Source organism: Nicotiana attenuata, unplaced genomic scaffold (assembly GCF_001879085.1).
Source record: "Nicotiana attenuata strain UT unplaced genomic scaffold, NIATTr2, whole genome shotgun sequence".
Taxonomy (NCBI): domain Eukaryota; kingdom Viridiplantae; phylum Streptophyta; class Magnoliopsida; order Solanales; family Solanaceae; genus Nicotiana; species Nicotiana attenuata.
Genome location: NW_017670888.1, coordinates 283,470 through 302,115, shown reverse-complemented (window position 1 = coordinate 302,115; position 18,646 = coordinate 283,470). Strand labels below are relative to the sequence as shown.

Here is an 18,646-nt window from a genome sequence, read left to right as displayed (position 1 = left end):
AGAAACATTCTCCATTGCATTGACTTGGAGCGGGTTTTGTACTTGTTGCAATTGTGCTTTCGCCAACTGATTCATTGTTGTTGTAAGTTCGGCAATAGCTTGGCCGTGATCACTCAACTCCTTATGCAAATGGATGACCGTGGGGTCACCTTGGGGTACATTCGCTCGGCTTTGCCATGCCGAAGAGGTGTCCGCCATTTCATCAAGTACATCACATGCCTCTTGGTAAGAAAGTTTCATGAAGTTCCCACCGGCCAAATGGTTCACAATGCATTGATTTGTGGTGTTGATGCCCCTATAGAAAGTCTGCTGGATCATCGCCTCAGTCATGTCGTTGTTAGGGCATTCCTTCACCATTGTTCTATATCGCTCCCAGATCTCATGCAAGGGTTCCGTTGGCATTTGCTTAAAGGCTAGTATCTCATCCCGAAGAGCCGCCATATGACTTGGAGAAAAGAACTTGGCAATAAATTTGTCCGCCAATTCATCCCATGTGGTGATAGAATGATTTGATAACCTTTCTAACCAGTCCAACGCTTTACCCCGAAGAGAAAACGGGAAAAGCCTCAATCTCAACGCATCCTCTGACATGTTTGTTTGTTTGCTGCCCCAGCAAGTATCTACGAACCCTTTCAAGTGCTTGTATGCATTTTGGTCAGAGGCGCCCGTAAAATATCCCTGTTGCTCGAGCAAGGTCAACATGACATTTGTGATTTGAAAGTTCCCCGTCCGGATTCAGGGAGGAACGATGGCACTTGCGTACCCTTGATTAGGAAGAACTCTTGGGACCGCTCTTGGTGGTGGCGGAGGAGGGTCTGGAATAGGATTGTCGTCATGTACATTAGCATTGGCATTTCGACCTCTCCGTGGTACTTGAGGTACCGGAAGCTCATCTTGCTCAACATCTTCAACCTCCTCCCCCGCCAAGGCATTGCCAAGAGGGTCATTTTCGTTTAGAGCCATGTGTACCTGATGGATCAATACAAATAAAATTAGTAAAAAGAAGGAAAGAGAAGCAAAACACAAAACTAGCTACACAAATAGTCAACACCGTAAGCTCCCCGGCAACGGCGCCATAAAGTGATTAGGTCGCAGCGGACTCAACCTTTGGAAGAGTGGGCGCTAATACTTTTACCCAATAGTGGTATCGGGGTCAATTTCCACAGGGAGCTAGGAAGGGAGCTGGATATTTGTTTAGCCTAGGAATGCGAGTTTGCTTCTAATTGATCTTCTATCATTTTTGGGTTTTTTTGTGATTATCAACTACAAGTTAACAATTACTAATTATAACTAAATTATGCTAAGATATTAAGTCTGGGTTGTATGCAAGATAGAGAAAAGCACTAGGGTCGTGGCATTTACCTAGGTGGTCAACTAACGGGTAGAGATTCCTAATACGAGAATGATGATTATGGGGCTTATGATATAACCGTTGCACGATAACACTCACTCTCACACCTCTCGGTAGAAAGAATGATTTTGCCCAATTGACTCTCTCGAGACCAATTGGGTAGGCTAACAAACCAAGCAACTTAGGGTTCAAATTGGGTAATTACTCTCTCGAGGTTTTACCCGTTAATTGGGACTACCATTTTCATGGGTCCATCTCAATTCCTTGTTGGGTTAATTTTGGAGTCATAGACACTCTTTCTCAAGAAGAGTCAAGACCCACAAAGCTAGATTTAGTGTTTGCAACCACCGAATCCAAGTGAAAACATAAAAATAACCCAAATATCAAACACCCAACATCATTCAAGCATTAAACAATCATACCCATTAATTACCCACACTAGGGTTGAGCCACAACCCTAGCTCATTGGGTTTAGCTAGCCATAATAACAATAGAAATTGAAGGAGAAACAGATAAAATGAACATATTAATTAACTAGAAGGTAAATCTACAAGAATCCACGTTAAACAAGATGAAAATGCCCAAAATAGGCTAAAACTTTTGTCTCACGAGTGCAGCAGCTCTCCTGTATCTAATTCGTGCCCTAAAAATGGCAAATATTCTATTTATACTAAGTTAAGAAAAACCGGACAAAAATACCCCTGCGGGGTCCGTGCGGTCCGCACGAAGTTGACACGCGGCCGCACTGGGTTGCTTGACTTCTGAGACTTGCCTTCTGAAGATGTTGACGCGGACCGCACAATGATGAAGTGCGGCCACATGATGACTGGCGCGGACCGCGTGAACTTGTAGTGCGGCCGCATGAGTGGCTTGTGATGATCTCTGAACTTTTGTGGTGCGGACCGCGTGAACTTGTAGTGTGGCCGCATTGGCTGGCGCTGAGAATGCCAACTCTCTGAACTCCAGTGGTGCAGCCGCATGACATGATGGTGCGGTCCGCACCAAGTTCTGAACATCCTTGCTTTCATGATCTTTGACACTTGAGCAGGTTTCACTCCGTTTCGAGCCGATTTTTGACTTTCGTCATCTTGTTGCTCAAACCTGCAATCAAGCGCAACTTATAAGCATTTTGAGTTTATTTTATGGCAAATCATACATAAAGCATAGGCAAGTATGGGCATAAAACGTGTTAAAATCACAGTTATCAGAAGGCATTAGGGATTATCCAAGTTCCTTAGATCAATTGTTTGGAAGCCTGTAGAATCTTAGCAGATGCTCAACCAGTTAGTAGACTCATGGGATGGTGAAACTGTTGAGGAAGAAATTTTGAGAATGCTTTAGAATTTCTAATGGATCATTGATCCAGTTACCCTGGTCGTCTTTGAAGAACGTGATTTTATTAATCCTTCTGTTGTTAGTAGCCATTATATGAAAAAATTTTGTGTTAGCGTCTCCTTCTTGAATCCACGATATTCTAGCTCGAAGTTTCCAATAGTCATCTTTAATTTTAAGAAAATTATTATAATCTAATTGTAAGGAGCGTTCCAATTCTTGAAGAAGGTGCTATATGGATAGTGCTTAGATTCCTGGATACCTTTTATCCTAGCAAGAATCCTTTTTTTCTTTCTAAATATATCGCCAAAAATGTTATTTTTTCATTCTTTTACACTATCAATAAAGGAGCTAGATGATTCCTGATAGTTCGAATTTCTCCAATTTTCCTTGACTAGGTTAGTAAAAGTAGGGTGAAGACATCAATAAGTTTTCAATCTAAATGGCCTAGGAAGAGTAGTGGTTCTTTTAGGTACTAGTTGAAGAAGAAGCGGATTATGGTCAGAGTGTGTTTTGGGCAAGTGAGTGACTGTAGCATTAGGAAAGCGGTTAATCCATTCACTATTAGCTAGTATTTTATCCAGTCTTTCCATAATAAATCCCCTGTTCTTTTTCCTTTGATTACTCCAAGTGTATTTACATCCCTTAAAGCCAAGATCATTGAGACCATATTTGTTGATGCAGCCCCATAGATGCCTAGTAGGGTTACTGTTAACAGTTAATAGAGTTACCTCCTAATTTTTCATTAGAACCTAAGATATCATTAAAATCTCCTCCAACAAGCTATGGTCCCGAATAATTATCATGCATGTTGATAAGATTATCCCACATTTTATTTCTATGACTAATCTTAGAGCTCAAAGCGACATGAGAGAACCAAAACTACAAAGATTTTAAAGAAAAATGAATTACTATCAAAAATCAAGTTTTACAGCAATTCCAAAGTTCAATCTAAACAAAGAGGGTTCCAATCCTCATAATTATGTTTAGAGTACAACCAAATAGAACTACGAACAATAAGAGAAGAATCTCAACACCAGTACATGATAAACTTATACTTTTTTTTATTCACCTCTAGCTTAATTAGAAGTCAAACTGGTATCAACCCTAAGCATTTTCTATCTTATAACAGGACTCCTGAAATTTATGTTTGTGTATCCACTTGCAGGACAAGGCAATGTGTGTGTGTGTATATATATATATATATATATATATATATATATATATATATATATATATATATTGTGTGGCCTATTAATCTGGGAGAAAAGATAGTCAGATTTACAACTGGTAATTGAAAAATAGCCACAGTTTCAAAACTAATAGAAATATAGTTACATTTCATGTAAGATAAAATCTGAACAAAAACACCCTTAAAAATCCGAAAATATTCTAGCATAATATGCTGAGGGTGACTTTTTTTACAAATGAGCTTCGAGCAAAATATGCGCGAAGTATATGCAAGAGCTCTATAGTTCCACATATTATGCTGGAATTTTCCGTGACTGGAGTTCCAACATAATATGCTAGAAATTTATATGCAGGAGCTCCATAATCCCGCATATTATGCTGGAACTTTCCGTGTTTCAGCAAAACAATAGCTATTTTTCAATAACTTTACAAACACTAGCTATTTTTTGATTATCAATCCAAAAACTTACTGGCCCCGTGCTATTTTCACCTATTAATCTACAATACAATGGACCTTAGCTTGACCTCGGGGTAAGCGCATCTTTTATTAGGATTTCATAATCATTTTGGACACCAACATCAATAAATTATGATACTAGTAAAACAATTTTATCATAAAATCATATACCATGTGCATAAATGTGTACATATATACATAGTATATTTGTTTAGACATGTTGAAACTTGCAACAACCCTATCCATCCATAGAAAAAGATGACATCAATTGCTATAACCTACTTACATATATAAAGTTGAAATGGTAAAACTACTTTAGGTAGGTACATAGAAAAAAAAGGGATCTTTGCAAAAATAACCAGTATACCAAAATTTTCTGTTTTTAAGCGTTACGTATAGGTTATATACCGATTAAATAAATATATATATATATATTTGCTGAATGAACAATTATTTGGGTTAATTCTTAAAAAGAAAAAAAGAAGGCCAAAAAAGAACTTCAGGTAGGTACGTTAGCCACTGCTTATCACATGACTATACCTGTATCTGAAGTTTCCATCAAAACAATAAGAAGAAGGGTAATTGTGTAAATGCAGAAAATGGAATATCCACCAATAAACCCTCTAATCCAATTTTGTCATGTTCCCCAATTGGAGGGAGAAAACAAAACCTGAAAAAGAAAAAAAGAAAAAATTTCTTCTCATCACTTCAACTTTTCAAGTAAGCGCAGAGTCGCAAACGAAAGGTTGTTCTTCGGACAAAGCTATAAAAAATCAAAACTGATAGGAAGAGCCAATAAGCAAAGTCAATCCAATCATTTTTCTGACCTAATTTTTCCGCCATAGATATTCTTCTTCAGAACTCGAAACTGTCACTTCTATCGGTAAATTCAAAGTTCTCTCAAACTCTTCTCTTCTGTTTTACTTTCATTTTCACTACTGTCAACATCAACTTCAGTATATGTATCGAAACGGAATGTTGATTAATCGCGAAATCACTTCCAGTTTTTTCAGCTTGCAATTATTTGTTGTGGTGATTTTAACTGATTGTTTGTGGCTCCTGTGAATTAATTTTTACTTGTTTGTTGATAGAAGTTGAAAACTTGCTTTATTTGTTTTGTTAGGTGTTTGATTTTGAGGTAATGAGAATTGGCGGCATTGTTTTGGTGTATTTTTGACGTTTAGTGTGTTAGAGGAGAGGAGGATGGGCTTTGCTTACTGTTTATGGCAGCCGAATGCTTCGCATTGTGGTGAAGCTTTGAACTACAGGATATTAGATAGGAAAAGCAGCGGTGATGTAGGATTGAATCATAAATTGCTTGGAAATGCTAGGGTTTTATGTAAGAATAGGCTGGGGAAAAGGTTGAAACGGAGTGTGGCCTGTAGTGATAATAGTTTAGCATATTCAAGGATACGATTTAGTTTTGCTTTGTGGAAGTCTGATTCGAGTGGGAATTTGATGCGCCGTAAGGCTTCTAGGGGAGTGAAATTGCCTCGGTGTCAGGGAAATGATTCAGTTGCGTTTATCGATGGTAATGGTAGAAATGTGGAGCCCAGTGAGAGTGCTAAAGATGGAGCTCTGAGTGCTAATACTAATGGAATCGCGGAAATTAGTTGCGCAATTGAGTTGGAGGAAGATAAAGAAGAAGAAACAGAAGGAGATAATCTGGATGAACTAAGGGAGTTGTTGCAGAAGGCACTCAAGGATTTGGAAGTTGCACAGCTGAACAGCACAATGTTTGAGGAAAAAGCGCAGAAGATATCAGAAGCTGCTATAGCATTAAAAGATGAAGCGGCTAATGCCTGGGATGATGTAAGCAAACAACTTGATAGTGTTCAAGAGATTGTAAGTGAAGAGATGGTCGCTAAAGAAGCAGTTCAAAAAGCAACAATGGCCCTTTCTTTTGCTGAGGCAAGGCTTCAGGTTGCTCTTGATTCAGTACAAGCTGCAAAACAAAGAAGTATGTCTTCAGAAACTTCTGAAGATAGCAAAGGGGCAGATTCAACTTCATTGATGGAGGAAGAGGCAGCACTCTTAGCTGCTCAGGAAGATATAAAGGAGTGTCTGGACCGTTTTGGAAGTTGTGAGGCTGAGTTGAGGCGTCTGCAGAATAAAAAAGAAGAGCTGCAAAAGGAGGTTGACAGGTTGAATGAGCTAGCTGAGCAAGCACAAAACAATGCTTTAAAAGCCGAGGAAGATGTTGCAAACATAATGCTTTTAGCTGAACAAGCTGTTGCTTATGAGCTGGAGGCTACTCAAAGGGTCAGTGACGCGGAGATCGCTTTGCAGAAAGCCGAGAAGAACCTAGCTGTATCAATTGTTGACTCCCCAGAAACTTCAGTTTTACAGAATGGATCATCTACTCAAGGGCAAGTGTTGGTCGATGGGACCCTTAGCGAGGATGAGGTACTCCCTAGAAATTCAGTCGATAGTGTTATTGAAATAGATAGGGAGGTAGAACTGGAGGATGCTTGGGCGGCAAGTGGGCCTTTGTCAACTGAGGAGTCACGTATCTCTGATGAGAGTGACGAAGAAGATAGAAAGTTAGTTCTAGACTCCTCAAAAGATTCTGATTCTGATACAGAAAAACCAAAAAGTGTTCAAAATCTGAGGCAGGAGGTCAACAAGGAATCAGCTAGGGACAGTTCACTTAATGCTCCCAAAGCATTATTGAAGAAATCATCCCGTTTCTTGCCTGCATCTTTCTTCTCATTCCCCACAGATGGTGAAGAGTTCACACCTGCTTCAGTTTTCCACAATCTCATGGAGTCTGCAAGGAAGCAATTGCCCAAGCTGGTGGTTGGCTCATTACTGATGGGTGCAGGGTACAACTACTATAAAACTGTTCATATTTTTTGCTTTTGAAAGATGAAGCTATTTCTTTCTAGCTGCGTGTATAAGTGCCTCGTTAGGATACAATCTTTGTACCATTAGATTGGTATAGCTTGTTTATGGTACTTGATATGCTTTTGACGTCTGTCACAGAATTGCCTTTTACGTCAATCGATCAGAGCGAATTTCTCAGTCGTTTCAGCAGCCAGACATCATTACCACCAGCATTGATGAGGTTTCAACAAATGCAAGACCTCTGGTTCGACAAATAAGAAAACTTCCCAAGAAACTTAAGACACTAATGGAGATGCTTCCTCATCAAGAGGCATGCTTCTTTAACTCCCTTTAGTTTAATGCCTGCAATCACCATTTTGTATAGGAGGGGGCTTTACTTCTACTTGCTAATGGTGTTGTTGCTCATTTCAGATAAATGAGGAGGAAGCTTCTCTTTTTGACATGTTATGGCTATTGCTCGCAAGTGTTATCTTTGTGCCTATCTTCCAGAAAATTCCAGGAGGTAATTGAATTTTGCTACCTTCTTTTAACGCATGAGGACAGTGACTAGTGGCTTATTATGTTAATTTGTTCACCAAACTTGTTCTTGATGTAAAGGTTTCTTCGTAGGTCTTTCCTTGAACATGTTCTAAAAATTGAAACATGATATTTGATTATTAGACACTTAGTTTTCGGTGACACAGATATGTGCCCTTTGCTCCTCTGTGACAGACGTACTCTTGTTTCCTGTTAATGGTTCATCTTCTGTCTGCTATAATGTATAGGAAGTCCTGTCCTTGGGTATTTGGCTGCTGGAATCTTGATTGGACCCTATGGTCTTTCTATCATACGTCATGTACATGGGACCAAGGCTATAGCTGAATTTGGAGTTGTCTTCCTGCTATTTAACATTGGCCTAGAGGTACAGTCTAGGAAAATTGACTAGTTTATTTCTTTCTGAATGTGTTACAAATACTGCCTTAATAACCTCTGTTTGTATTCTCTTTGACAGCTTTCCGTTGAGAGACTAAGTTCAATGAAGAAATACGTTTTTGGGTTGGGTACTGCTCAGGTAATTGAAAAAAATTGAGCACTTGGGAGTTGTTAACACCCCTCCATAATGTTTATAGAGTATGGTCTCAACGTTTTAGGATTCCACACTAATTTTTAATATATTCAAATGAATGCAGGTCTTAGTGACAGCTGTTGTGGTCGGGTTAGTTGCTCATTTTGTTGCCGGGCAGGCTGGACCTGCTGCAATAGTGATTGGGAATGGTCTTGCCTTATCTTCCACTGCGGTTGTCCTCCAGGTAAATCCTTCTATATATTTAGCAGGTCTTCCTTGCTGGATGAATGATGGGCGATTTAGCGCTTGAGTAGTTTGTTGTACTCATTAAGTACGTTGATTTGGTGACCGTTTCAACACTCTAAAGTTAATGCTTAAGCAGGCAGTATTATTATGCTATGTTCCCCAAAAGTCCAGAAGCTATAATGCTAGATAAGGGTTGATGCCGAGATATCAAATCAGCATTGGAGTTTTTCTTATTATTTCCTTTTTGAGTCAACATATTTACTACAATCCAAGGAATTGTAGTTTATCTATAATTGGCTTTGTCTATGTGCCTGTGACCCTCCCTCGTCGAAAAATGAAACCTTAGTAATTAATTGATTATGTTGCATATCTGCAGGTATTGCAAGAGCGAGGTGAGAGCACATCACGGCATGGACGAGCGACATTTTCTGTATTACTCTTTCAGGTATCGGCATAGAGACAGTAAAACTGTCTCATCTCTCTCCTGAGATGGGTGAAACTTGGAATATTATGTGTATCTATGCATACACGCGAATCACATATATTTACTTGCCATCACATATAGGCTGCTCTCATGCACGTGAAATGATGACAGCCAGTGCTGCTGTACTTTTAGATTTTTCTTTCTGATACGATTAACCAAATTCTTCCCTTTATCCTTCAGGATCTGGCGGTGGTTGTTCTACTCATACTGATACCACTAATTTCACCAAATTCATCAAAAGGAGGGGTATAGACTCTTTTACAGTCTTGTCTTCTGGAAAAATTATTTAAAATTTTCGTGTTTATTATAATTACGATTCCAGCTATGTGAAGTTGTGAACTGGACCTGTAATATTCACCAAACTGAGAGCCAATAGCTAATCCCCTAAAATCACATGTGGAAACAACATTCTTTGCTTTTGATAGCTGTGAGTTACACTATAGCTGTTTTCTCAAACTGCCACTATTATAACAGAACTTATTTCTTCTTAGGTTGGTTTCGGAGCCATAGCTGAGGCCCTTGGTTTGGCTGCTGTAAAGGCAATTGTAGCCATCACTGCCATTATTGCTGGAGGACGTCTGGTAAGCTGTTTGTTCATGTAGAATCTCTTCCAGTATTATAATGTTTATGATTAGTATATAGTTTTTAAGTTCTAACTACATCTCTTACGATATTTTGGACTTTAGTCTTTCATTTGCTTTTGTCTATACATTATTAAAGTAGGTTTTGATATTTATCTATTGCAAAATATAAATAGGTTTTAATTCCGTTTTTCATTTTGCAAGTCTTGTAAGATACATTGCTGTTAAATGTGAGGACATTAATATTTTCGTTCTCTGTTCCAATTTCAGCTGTTGCGGCCTATTTATAAGCAGATTGCAGAAAACCAAAATGCAGAAATATTTTCGGCAAATACGCTTCTTGTTATCCTTGGGACTAGTCTTCTGACAGCCAGGGTACTTATGATCACATTGTTTATGTGTTCATGTATACTGCCCAATTTTTTTAGAACTGTTATCTTGTTAACGCTATGATGTGTTATCTGATGTAAATAATGCAGGCTGGCCTCTCAATGGCTTTGGGTGCATTTTTAGCTGGTTTGCTTCTGGCAGAAACTGAATTTTCATTGCAAGTTGAATCAGATATTGCTCCATATCGTGGACTCCTATTGGGTCTCTTTTTCATGACGGTAGGTGACAATCTTGTTTATTGTACAATGCGAATGCTATTTTCTAATCCTACAATTTGTCATTTGGAGTTAAGGTATAATAGGTCTTGGTAAGGGTGCTATTTACATTTAAAGATTCTAGCTCTGCAATCTCTAGTGTTTTCACCAACCTGTAGACCTTAGCTGTCTCTCCTGAGTTGTTCTCTTTGAATGAATGTACTTCTCAGTAACATTTTATCTATTTTAATCAACTTTTATCCAGGCTGAAGGGAGGATCGTTTATGAATAAATTATTATAACTATTGCTGCTTTGTGACTTCAAAACTGAACAATTATCATCTGGTTGCAGGTTGGAATGTCCATTGATCCCAAACTTCTTCTTTCAAACTTTCCAGTTATTATGGGCTCGTTGGGACTTCTAATTGGTGGCAAGACCATCTTGGTTGCATTAGTTGGTAAACTGTTTGGTATTTCAATTGTATCGGCAATAAGAGTTGGTCTCCTACTTGCTCCTGGTGGAGAGTTCGCCTTTGTAGCTTTTGGTGAAGCTGTTAACCAGGTTTATCTCTGATAGCTTTAACCTATTACAAGCAATTCTGAGCCGTTGATAAAATTCTTTTATTCCATCTCTTTTTCTCTGTTCTATTGCTATGCTGTTCAAACAGCATCTTCCTTTATCAAGGAATTGTGGACCTTTTCTACAATTGACCTGTGTGCTGAAATCAAATGTTGAGCTAGTGAGATCCTGTTATTGGGGAAGTGGAGACAAACTACCTTCAAATCCTTCCAGTTTCTATCTATGGCCGCCGTTTTACTTCTATTTACAAATCCTCTTAGAGACTTGTTCTTTCTCATAGCTACCCTTAAATAGATTAAGAGCTGCAACATATCTGAACAGTACAGTGCTAAGCTCTCTGAGGATCTTTGCCCCATGATAAAAATATATCTTATTAGAATAAGTTTATTATCTTATTTAATTAAATTTTCTCCATGATTTTGCTTTTCTTTTTCCAGGGTATAATGTCTCCTCACTTGTCATCTCTGCTATTTCTTGTGGTTGGAATTTCAATGGCCCTCACGCCATATCTAGCTGCTGGAGGCCAATTAATAGCATCTCGTTTTGAGCTGCACGATGTGCGAAGTTTATTGCCTGTGGAAAGTGAGGTATAGTCTCCTACTTGGTGGCACAATCTCTCTTACTTTGGTTTTAAGCGAGGATAAACCATTTACATGTTTGTAAAATCTTGTTTTTTGACAGTTTGGCTTCAGGTTGTCAATAGTAACAGGGTATTGGAATTAAAGGATTAAGGTTAAGGGGTCTTAGTAGTTAATACTGTTAAAAAAAGCAGTTGTGGAGACTAGGAAAACTGGAATGTTGGTGATAGAAAAGCTTCCCTTTCTCCTCTTCCCTTCCTCAAATTTCTTCATCTTCATTCTTCATCACCGTCTGCTTTCTCCTTTCAGTGCCTTTCTTTGATCCTGGTTCCTCTCTTAAGTTTTGATCTACTTTGTTGTTGCTATTTAAGTCCCATGCCTCAGTGTTATGGTACTAAGCCTTTTGGACCCTTGCAGTTTCTCTATGCAAAGATTTTTTTTCCCTTGAAAATACTGTCTATTGAATTCTAGCTTCATTTCATCATCTGATTAGGTTTCTGCTGAACCTTATGCCTCACTTTGTTTTCTTTCCGAGCTTATTTAACATAATTTTTCTCTTCTTCTAATTTTAACTGTTCAATACTTAATTTGTTCTTTAACTCATTGCTTCTTTGCTTTAAATTTAATTGCTATTGGTAATGTTAGCATTTATTACGAAGATCATTTGTCTGAGAAGTAACAGATATTCAGTTACCAAAGCTCATTACTTGAAGGACTACATCATTTAATGATATCTTTCTGGATTATTACCTTCGTAAATGTAATGAAGATTTCACTGACTTAAATTTATTGCTTAATAAAAGGTGTAGACTGATAGTTCCTTTTTTCCTTTGCAGACAGATGATTTGCAGGATCATATCATTATTTGTGGATTTGGTCGTGTTGGCCAGGTTTTGCCCCCTGCTTCATGAATTGGTTAAATTGATCATTTGACAGAATGATTTTCAAACTTTGGAACAATGAAGCTATTTCCATCTTCTGCCTGTTGAGTTAGTTTTCATCTTAACAGATCATTGCCCAACTTCTCTCCGAGCGACTGATTCCGTTTGTTGCACTTGATGTGCGAAGGTATGAATCTCTTTTTACCCACATTCAACTGATTTCAGCTCCTGTAGGTTCAGTGAAGATTTCATCTGCTGTTTGTTAATCTGACATAGAATTTTTTCTTCCATAATGTCATTTCCTGATATGGTGGTCCTAAAATTTTGTATTTTTCGTAAAAGAAAATAAAAAAAGCAGGAGGAAGAACAACTTACATCTTTTGAGGTGTAAGTGTCTTTCTGCCTCAGATCTCTATATTCCTATGCCGTGCTTACGTTTTCTCACCACTATGTTTGTTTCACAACTTACGAAGCAGCACCTCCACTATCAACTACTCTTAAAAGCCACCAGATCTTTATAGCTGACCAAATGTAAGAAAATGGTTTTTCTTTATAAGATATTATATAGTTTGTTAATTGTGAGTCATCAGTCATTATCAACCTTTAGGATATTAAGTAAAAGTTTTTGTTTTTCTCTATCTATATAAAATGTTCATATTCATGCATGCATCGAAGGGATGACAGTGAAAGAGAATCAGATGATGGTTTTCCTGTTAGAGTGCCAGTACCAGTGCCAAGCCAGAGAACTGAGGGAACTGGTCCAGAACAGAGAAGTCCTTAATTGAACTTTTAGATATTTCACAAATCAGCTATGTTGCGCGGACTCCTCATTTCAGCGCCACACCCGTGTCTACATGACACTAGTAAGGGTAAGGGTGTGAGATTCGTACCGGATGTGGTCAACCCGACATCGGATACTTTGACCACAATCCATGGACAAGTTTGAGGAAAAAAATGGGACTTTGATTTCTCAAGATAAAAGTTAGTACAAATTTGAAGACATGGGAAATGGCATAACTTCAATAGTCGACCCGTATCCGTGAAATGTGTATCCGTATCTGGATCCCCACACCAGATAATTTAGGATATTTTTATAAATCTATCTTTAGAATTTTGAATTATTTTTTGCCGAATCCCCGCACCCGTATTCGTATCTGGATCCCCTATCCCTGAATTTTAAAATTTAGATTATGAAGGATCCATCTTTGGATCCGGGCCCGGATCGGATACCCACACCCGGGTCCGAGCAAGATAGCATATCAGATTTGAATTAGAATCAAAGTTGGTTCCCAACCAAAGCTTGTAATGTTGCTCTCTATAGTACTCTTAACTACTTAGATGGATTGTGTGGCTGTATGCAGTATCTTATGTGTAGACATGGTTACCTGAATTTCCCAAAAACATAAAGGGCACTAGAGTTTCCTTATATGCTGGAGCTTTGATTGTAATTGGATCTTGACTATCATCATATTGCTCTAGAGTACTTTGATTTTCAGCAGTTGATTATAACAGTGTTGTCAAAGGCGCGCTTAAAGCGCGCTTAAGCCCTGAAGCGAGGCTCAAAACAGGTTGAGCGCTTCGCCTCGCTTTGTGGGCGCTTTAGTATCGCATCAAGGCTCTTAGGCACACTTTTACTTGCCAATGAGTGTAATCCTTAAAAGGCATCATTAAACAATTGATATTTCACTTTATCGTAAAAAAATTTCAATTTCTTTCACCGTATATTTGTTATTCATGCTTATAATTATTAGTCTTAGACTACATATACATACTTTTACTTTTTCTCCAGTTGCGCCTTTTTTCATTAAAGCCCACGCTTTATTTGCGCTTTGCGCTTAAAGCCCCAACAGACCTTAGGTGAAATTTAAGTGAAAGCAACATTTCCTTGTTTTGGGGGGGGGGGGGGGTGCAGGAAATGTTGCTTTCACTTAAATTTTCCAATTGTTATCAGGCTCGTCTTAATAGATGTTTCTATAATAAATGCAGTGAACGAGTTGCAGTTGGTCGTGCACTTGACCTTCCTGTATACTTTGGTGATGCTGGTAGCCGAGAGGTAAAGCAAATTCCTGAACTTAAGATTATCGTTTCGGGTATTTTATTTTGTCATTCTGTGTTCCGATTACTAGGTTCTACATAAAGTTGGAGCTGAAAGAGCATGTGCTGCTGCAATAACATTAGATACTCCCGGTGCAAATTACAGAACTGTTTGGGCCTTGAGCAAGTACTTTCCCAATGTGAAAACATTTGTACGTGCTCATGATGTGGATCATGGCCTCAATCTAGAAAAGGCTGGAGCAACAGCGGTATCTTTCTTATTCTAATTTCTGTTATTGATCTTTTCGTTGGAAACTTGTTCATATTTTTCACTTAGGATTCTGTATATCTCTTGATAACATTTGGATTCTGAGTCTTGAAAATTTTGTTTATTGCTGGTGTATTATGTTGTGCAATGGTAAAATTTTTTAGTTGTAACATATCATGCATAAAAGAGGAAATAGTTGCACATTTGATAGTTGGATAAATGATGAACAATGCATTGACTGAGGTGGATACAACTTTTACAGGTTGTGCCTGAGACCTTGGAACCAAGCCTGCAGTTGGCCGCTGCTGTCCTTGCACAAGTAAGTAGATTTGATAAGCAACCCTAGATATTCTGTTATGTAGCTAGTTATGAGCTGGTAAGTAATCAGTATAACCAAATTCTAATTTGAGAAGTTTCGTCCCAATACTGTAGAGTGATATGGATGATGATTCAATAGCTTATCATCATGTATCATTCTACACTCGTCCTTCAGAATGTTATAGCATATGGCTTTCTCAAGGTTTCATACAAATTCAGTGGCCTATTACCTCTTTATGTGATACAGTGATTTTAAAGCACTTCACAACTGCATAATTGCCCACAATCCCCTCCCTAAAATATTAAATTAGAGTGAATTTTTTCGAACTTTTTGTTAGAAAATGATATACCTCAAAGCTGAAATGCGTATCATGATTTATGATTGGATAGAGATTTGTTCTACTATATACTTTAACATTCTTGACGGGAAGGACCAATTGTTGGATCTTCTGATGCAATAATCTAGCTGCGCACTGCATTTTGCATCTCGACCTCCTTGTAGTTTGGTTTTGGCAATCAATAACCATCGTGAAGCAAATAAAATTATGAGTATACATTGTGTCTTCTAGGCTAAGCTGCCAATGTCAGAGATAGCGGCAACAATCAACGAGTTTAGGTCCCGCCACCTCTCTGAGCTTACTGAGGTAAATTATAATTGCACTACTTGTCTTAGCTTTTGGAATGTTGTACGAGGTTTCATAGTTCAGATTTTGTTAGATATTTTATGCAGCCCACTGGATTTTGTTTTGCAGCTATGTGAAACTAGTGGAAGTTCTCTAGGCTATGGATTTTCTCGTGTGGTGAATAAAGGCAAAGTTCAGCCTCCAGATTCTTCGGATGAGAACCAAGTCAGTGAAGGAACACTAGCAATATGATTACCATTAGAAGAAACAGGGATTTGCATTGATTGGACCCCAAAAAAAAGGAATTGAGAAGGGAAGATACTCCTTATAAGTGTATAGTGTTTTACTTGACCCCTGTTCTTGAAAATTGTACAGAAGAAATATAGTACGTAGCAAGCAACAAGCTATGCAGGAGAGCAAATCTATTGGCATGACCCAAGGGCAGCTCAAGGGGAGGCTGGTAAAGCCTTCACTTTAGGCTCCCAAAATTTTGGGGCCCTGAAATTTTTTAAGGGCAAATAGCATTTTTGATTCCTGTATTATTGTTTTATTCTGATTTTAGTCCTCAATTTAAATGCTTGATATTGCTCCTTTAACCTAAGAGATGTTAAATAATTAACCGTATTACTGTTAATTGAAGAAGTAAAGGGAGGACTTGACCCATTGCTTCAACCTGATCATCACCATTACTGATTTAGGAAAATAAACCAGGAAAAACCACCCACGTTTTGAACAAATCTATCAAAGATTTCAGTTGTGTAGACATCCACCGTGAATGTTTTCTTGGTCGCCACATTCGGCAATAGCCATACGCCCATACCTACGGAAAGCATCAAAACAACCTAGACCTGCATACATTATCGAGCAATATAGCAGGTGGTATTCACACATGGACTATTGTTAATTTGTTAAAATGAGCCCTAGGTCTGTCATTGATGAGTGATCGAAGCTTACTGAGTGGAATCTTTTAGATAGAGAGAGAAGGAGCTGGAAGGGAAAATATCTTTTTCTTATTAACAGAAGTTCAATCTTAAGAAATGATTTGTACAAGCCTATTTATATGCTAGTTAATTCTAACCTCCACTAACTTTAATATGACCAACTAACTAACAGTACAACAGTCACATAGCTCACTTAACTAATCTTCTAGAACACTACCACTTAAATAGCACAATGTACATTTACTACAAGCTATACATCTCAACACTCCCCTTGAAGTTGAGAATGAGAAAATATTTTTCATTCCCAACTTGGATAGTAGCACAGCATGTTGCTGGTGTCCCAAAGCCTTAGTCAAGATATCTGCAGGTTGCTCTTGGCTGGGAATGTATGAGGTCTTGATTAAGCCTCCTTGAATCTTCTCTCTTATGAAATGACAGTCTATTTCTATATGCTTTGTTCTCTCATGGTAAATTGGATTTGCAGCAATCTCTAGGGCAGCCTTATTGTCACAGCATAACTCCATAGGCAATTTCACACTCACTTTCAACTCCTTTAACAGACCACTTAACCAAACCAGCTTTGCAACTGTGTGTGCCATGCTCCTATACTCAGCCTCTGCTGAGCTTCTAGAGATGGTATTCTATTTCTTTGCTTTCCAGGAAATGAGTGAACTCCCGAGCTTGATGCAATACCCAGTGACTGACTTTCTGGACATGGGACAAGAAGCCCAATCCGAGTCACAATATGCTTCTATTTTTTGCTCACTTTTGCTTGACATTAGCAACCCAAGTCCTGGCTGATTCTTTATGTATCTAACCACATGTAGTGCTGCCTCATAATGTGATTTCTTAGGTGAATGCATAAATTGGCTTAGACATTGAAATGCATATGCAATGTCTGGCCTTGTTATTGTCAGGTACAATAGCTTGCCAATCAGTCCTTGAAATCTCCCGCTGTCCTCTAAAGGTTTATCATTGTCATCAGTCTTCAGACATTCATCAAACTCAGTACTTGTTAGTTTGAGGGTTTGCTCCATGGGTGTCTCTTTTGGCCTTGAACCTACCAATCCTGCATCTGAAATCATTTCTAAAGCATATTTCCTTTGGGACATAAGAATACCCTCAGTTGATCTAGAAAATTCTATCCCCAAGAAATATCTTAAGTCTCCCAGATCTTTCAACTTAAAATTCTAGTGCAGTGCAGATTTTGCTCTATGAATTTCTTCCAAATCATTCCCTGTAATAAGCAAGTCATCTACATATACAAGTATCAGCACAAATTTGTCATTCACAGTTTTGGTAAAGAGAGAATAATCATATTTGCTTTGCTTAAAATCAGCTTTCAACAAAGTTTGGGTCAATTTTAAGTTCCATTGTCTGGATGCTTGTTTCAACCCATATAGGGACTTAAGTAGCCTGCATACTTTAGTCTCCCCTTGGCTACTAAATCCTTGGGGTAGAGTCATATATACTTCCTCATCAAGATCCCCATTTAAAAAGGCATTATGAACATCCATTTGGAAAATTGGCCAATTCTGAAGAGCAGTAGTTGCAATTACAGTTCTAACAGTAGTAAGCTTAGCTATAGGGGAGAAGGTGTCATGAAAGTCTAAACCTTCTTGTTGAGTGTACCCCTTAGCTACAAGTCTAGCTTTGAACCTTTCTACAGATCCATATGCATTGTACTTTATTTTATAGACCCATTTGCAGCCTATTGGAACCTTTCCTTTAGGTAAGTCAACTACTTCCCAAGTATGGTTATCTTCTAGAGCTTCAATCTCATGCTTCATAGCCTTGATCCATATGGCTTGAGAGTAAGAGGATGGTTCTGTATCAGTAGAAAGGGTAGCAAGGAAAGACTGAAACTGAGTGGGAAGATGGGAATAGGATACAAAATGTTGAAGAGGGCAAGAGGTAGTAGGAACAATGGTTGATGGTAATGGAGGATGGACATAGTCTGTCAGCCAAATAGAAGGCTTAGTGGTCCTACCAGATCTCGTAAGAGGAGTTGTTGTTGGATTCAAAGCAACAGAAGGTGAAGAAGTAGGTGTTGCAGATTGAACTACTTCTGAAAGAGGAGTAGGTGGTGTGCCTTCTGGTAAGGAAGAAGGATCAGATAATTTAGGAGAAAGTGGTTGACTAGGAGTGGATTCAATACAGGTAGGAGGTGAAACAATTGAGTCAGGTGTAACAGGAGAATGGGAAGGGAAGTAAGAAGAGTCTGAGAAAATAGGACTAATATCAAGTCTACAAAGGAAGTAATTTCTAGGAAATTTGAATGGAAAGACATTCTCTTTGAAGATGA

General features: G+C 38.4%; 2 protein-coding genes across 2 annotated transcripts; one reads left to right on the top strand and one right to left on the bottom strand.

The window, feature by feature from the left end:
* The first annotated feature begins 4,978 nt into the window (after positions 1-4,978).
* LOC109244230 (K(+) efflux antiporter 2, chloroplastic-like) lies at positions 4,979-16,001 on the top strand. Its single transcript, XM_019411287.1, has 21 exons — positions 4,979-5,214; positions 5,455-7,156; positions 7,317-7,488; positions 7,590-7,680; positions 7,943-8,079; positions 8,170-8,229; positions 8,348-8,467; positions 8,846-8,914; positions 9,134-9,199; positions 9,445-9,534; positions 9,805-9,909; positions 10,014-10,142; positions 10,471-10,680; positions 11,136-11,285; positions 12,113-12,166; positions 12,286-12,344; positions 14,144-14,210; positions 14,284-14,460; positions 14,722-14,778; positions 15,347-15,421; positions 15,530-16,001. Exons 2-21 carry the CDS (start codon positions 5,535-5,537, stop codon positions 15,650-15,652), a joined length of 3,633 nt encoding a protein of 1,210 aa, XP_019266832.1. The 5' UTR covers positions 4,979-5,214; positions 5,455-5,534; the 3' UTR covers positions 15,653-16,001.
* Positions 16,002-16,982: 981 nt separating this feature from the next.
* Positions 16,983-17,426, bottom strand: LOC109244224 (uncharacterized mitochondrial protein AtMg00240-like). The gene has a single exon (XM_019411282.1). It carries the CDS (start codon positions 17,424-17,426, stop codon positions 16,983-16,985), a length of 444 nt encoding a protein of 147 aa, XP_019266827.1.
* Between the last annotated feature and the right edge of the window lie 1,220 nt (positions 17,427-18,646).

Bases quoted from the DNA above. Each gene is read 5' to 3' on its own strand.
- LOC109244230 (XM_019411287.1), top strand. From the start codon at position 5,535: ATGGGCTTTGCTTACTGTTTATGGCAGCCGAATGCTTCGCATTGTGGT. The intron at 8,468-8,845 runs GTAAATCCTTCT...GCATATCTGCAG, and splicing joins CCACTGCGGTTGTCCTCCAG to GTATTGCAAGAGCGAGGTGA. The intron at 10,681-11,135 runs GTTTATCTCTGA...TTCTTTTTCCAG, and splicing joins TTGGTGAAGCTGTTAACCAG to GGTATAATGTCTCCTCACTT.
- LOC109244224 (XM_019411282.1), bottom strand. From the start codon at position 17,426: ATGATTTCAGATGCAGGATTGGTAGGTTCAAGGCCAAAAGAGACACCC.